Consider the following 744-nt stretch of genomic DNA (forward strand, 5'->3'; position numbering starts at 1 on the left):
TTCTCGGCATCTTGGGGTGACGGTGATGGCCAGGGGTGCCGGGCTTGGGGCTGTGCCGCCTGCTGGCCTTAATTTTGCCAGGATCCTTAATTTGCCCCTTTGCTTTCCAGACCCGCCATTAAAATCCTCCCGTGTCCAGCCCCGCTGCTCCAGCCCGGCGCCCACCATGTTTTCGGAGCAGGCGGCCCCCACCCCGCAGGGTTTGCTGGCCCCCCCCTCCGCCGAGGCCTCCACCTTCGCCAGGGTGCCGGACTCGGCGTACGCCGACTGCTCCCAGCCCTTCCAGCTGGGCGAACGCAGCTTCAGCCGCCAGTACGCTCACATCTACGCCGCCCGCCTCATCAGGATGCGGCCCATCCTGGAGGAGCGGGCGCAACAGAAGTGGGGTGAGTCGGTTTTGGGGAATAACCCCCCTCTTTGGGGAAGGAGGGCAAAGCCGTGCTGCCGACGCGGCGCCCGCTGGAAGCTCTTCGGTGATTTTTTTTGGCGGTTGCTGGCCGTCGGTTCCTAAGCTTAGGCACGCGTTAGGGGTCGGATAACCCACGGGTGGTTTTTTGGGGGTGGTTTCTCTGCCGGACGGTGTCCCGACATTTCTAAAATCGCCTTTAAACATCAGCTGTGCAGAGAAAACCTTTTTCTTTTTTTTTTTTTGGCTCACCAGGCCAGGTCAAGGCTTCCGCTCGCTGTCGGGAGCACGAGTTAAGTGTGAGGTTTGGCGGGGTGAGGGGCTGGCGGGCGCCCCGG

At 62.2% G+C, this 744-nt stretch overlaps 1 protein-coding gene across 2 annotated transcripts in view; it reads left to right on the plus strand.

The window, feature by feature from the left end:
- Positions 1-140: 140 nt before the first annotated feature.
- The window catches only part of POLD2 (DNA polymerase delta 2, accessory subunit), a 5,954-nt gene continuing 5,350 nt past the window's right edge, over positions 141-744 (plus strand). For both annotated transcript variants that reach the window (XM_009285537.2, XM_009285544.2), the window contains exon 1: positions 141-386. In XM_009285537.2, coding sequence (XP_009283812.1) covers positions 167-386 — 220 coding nt within the window. In that variant the 5' untranslated portion in view covers positions 141-166. The remainder of the gene's footprint in view (positions 387-744) is intronic.

The sequence above is a fragment of the Aptenodytes forsteri genome, unplaced genomic scaffold (assembly GCF_000699145.1).
Source record: "Aptenodytes forsteri isolate BGI_AS27 unplaced genomic scaffold, ASM69914v1 Scaffold476, whole genome shotgun sequence".
Lineage (NCBI taxonomy): Eukaryota > Metazoa > Chordata > Aves > Sphenisciformes > Spheniscidae > Aptenodytes > Aptenodytes forsteri.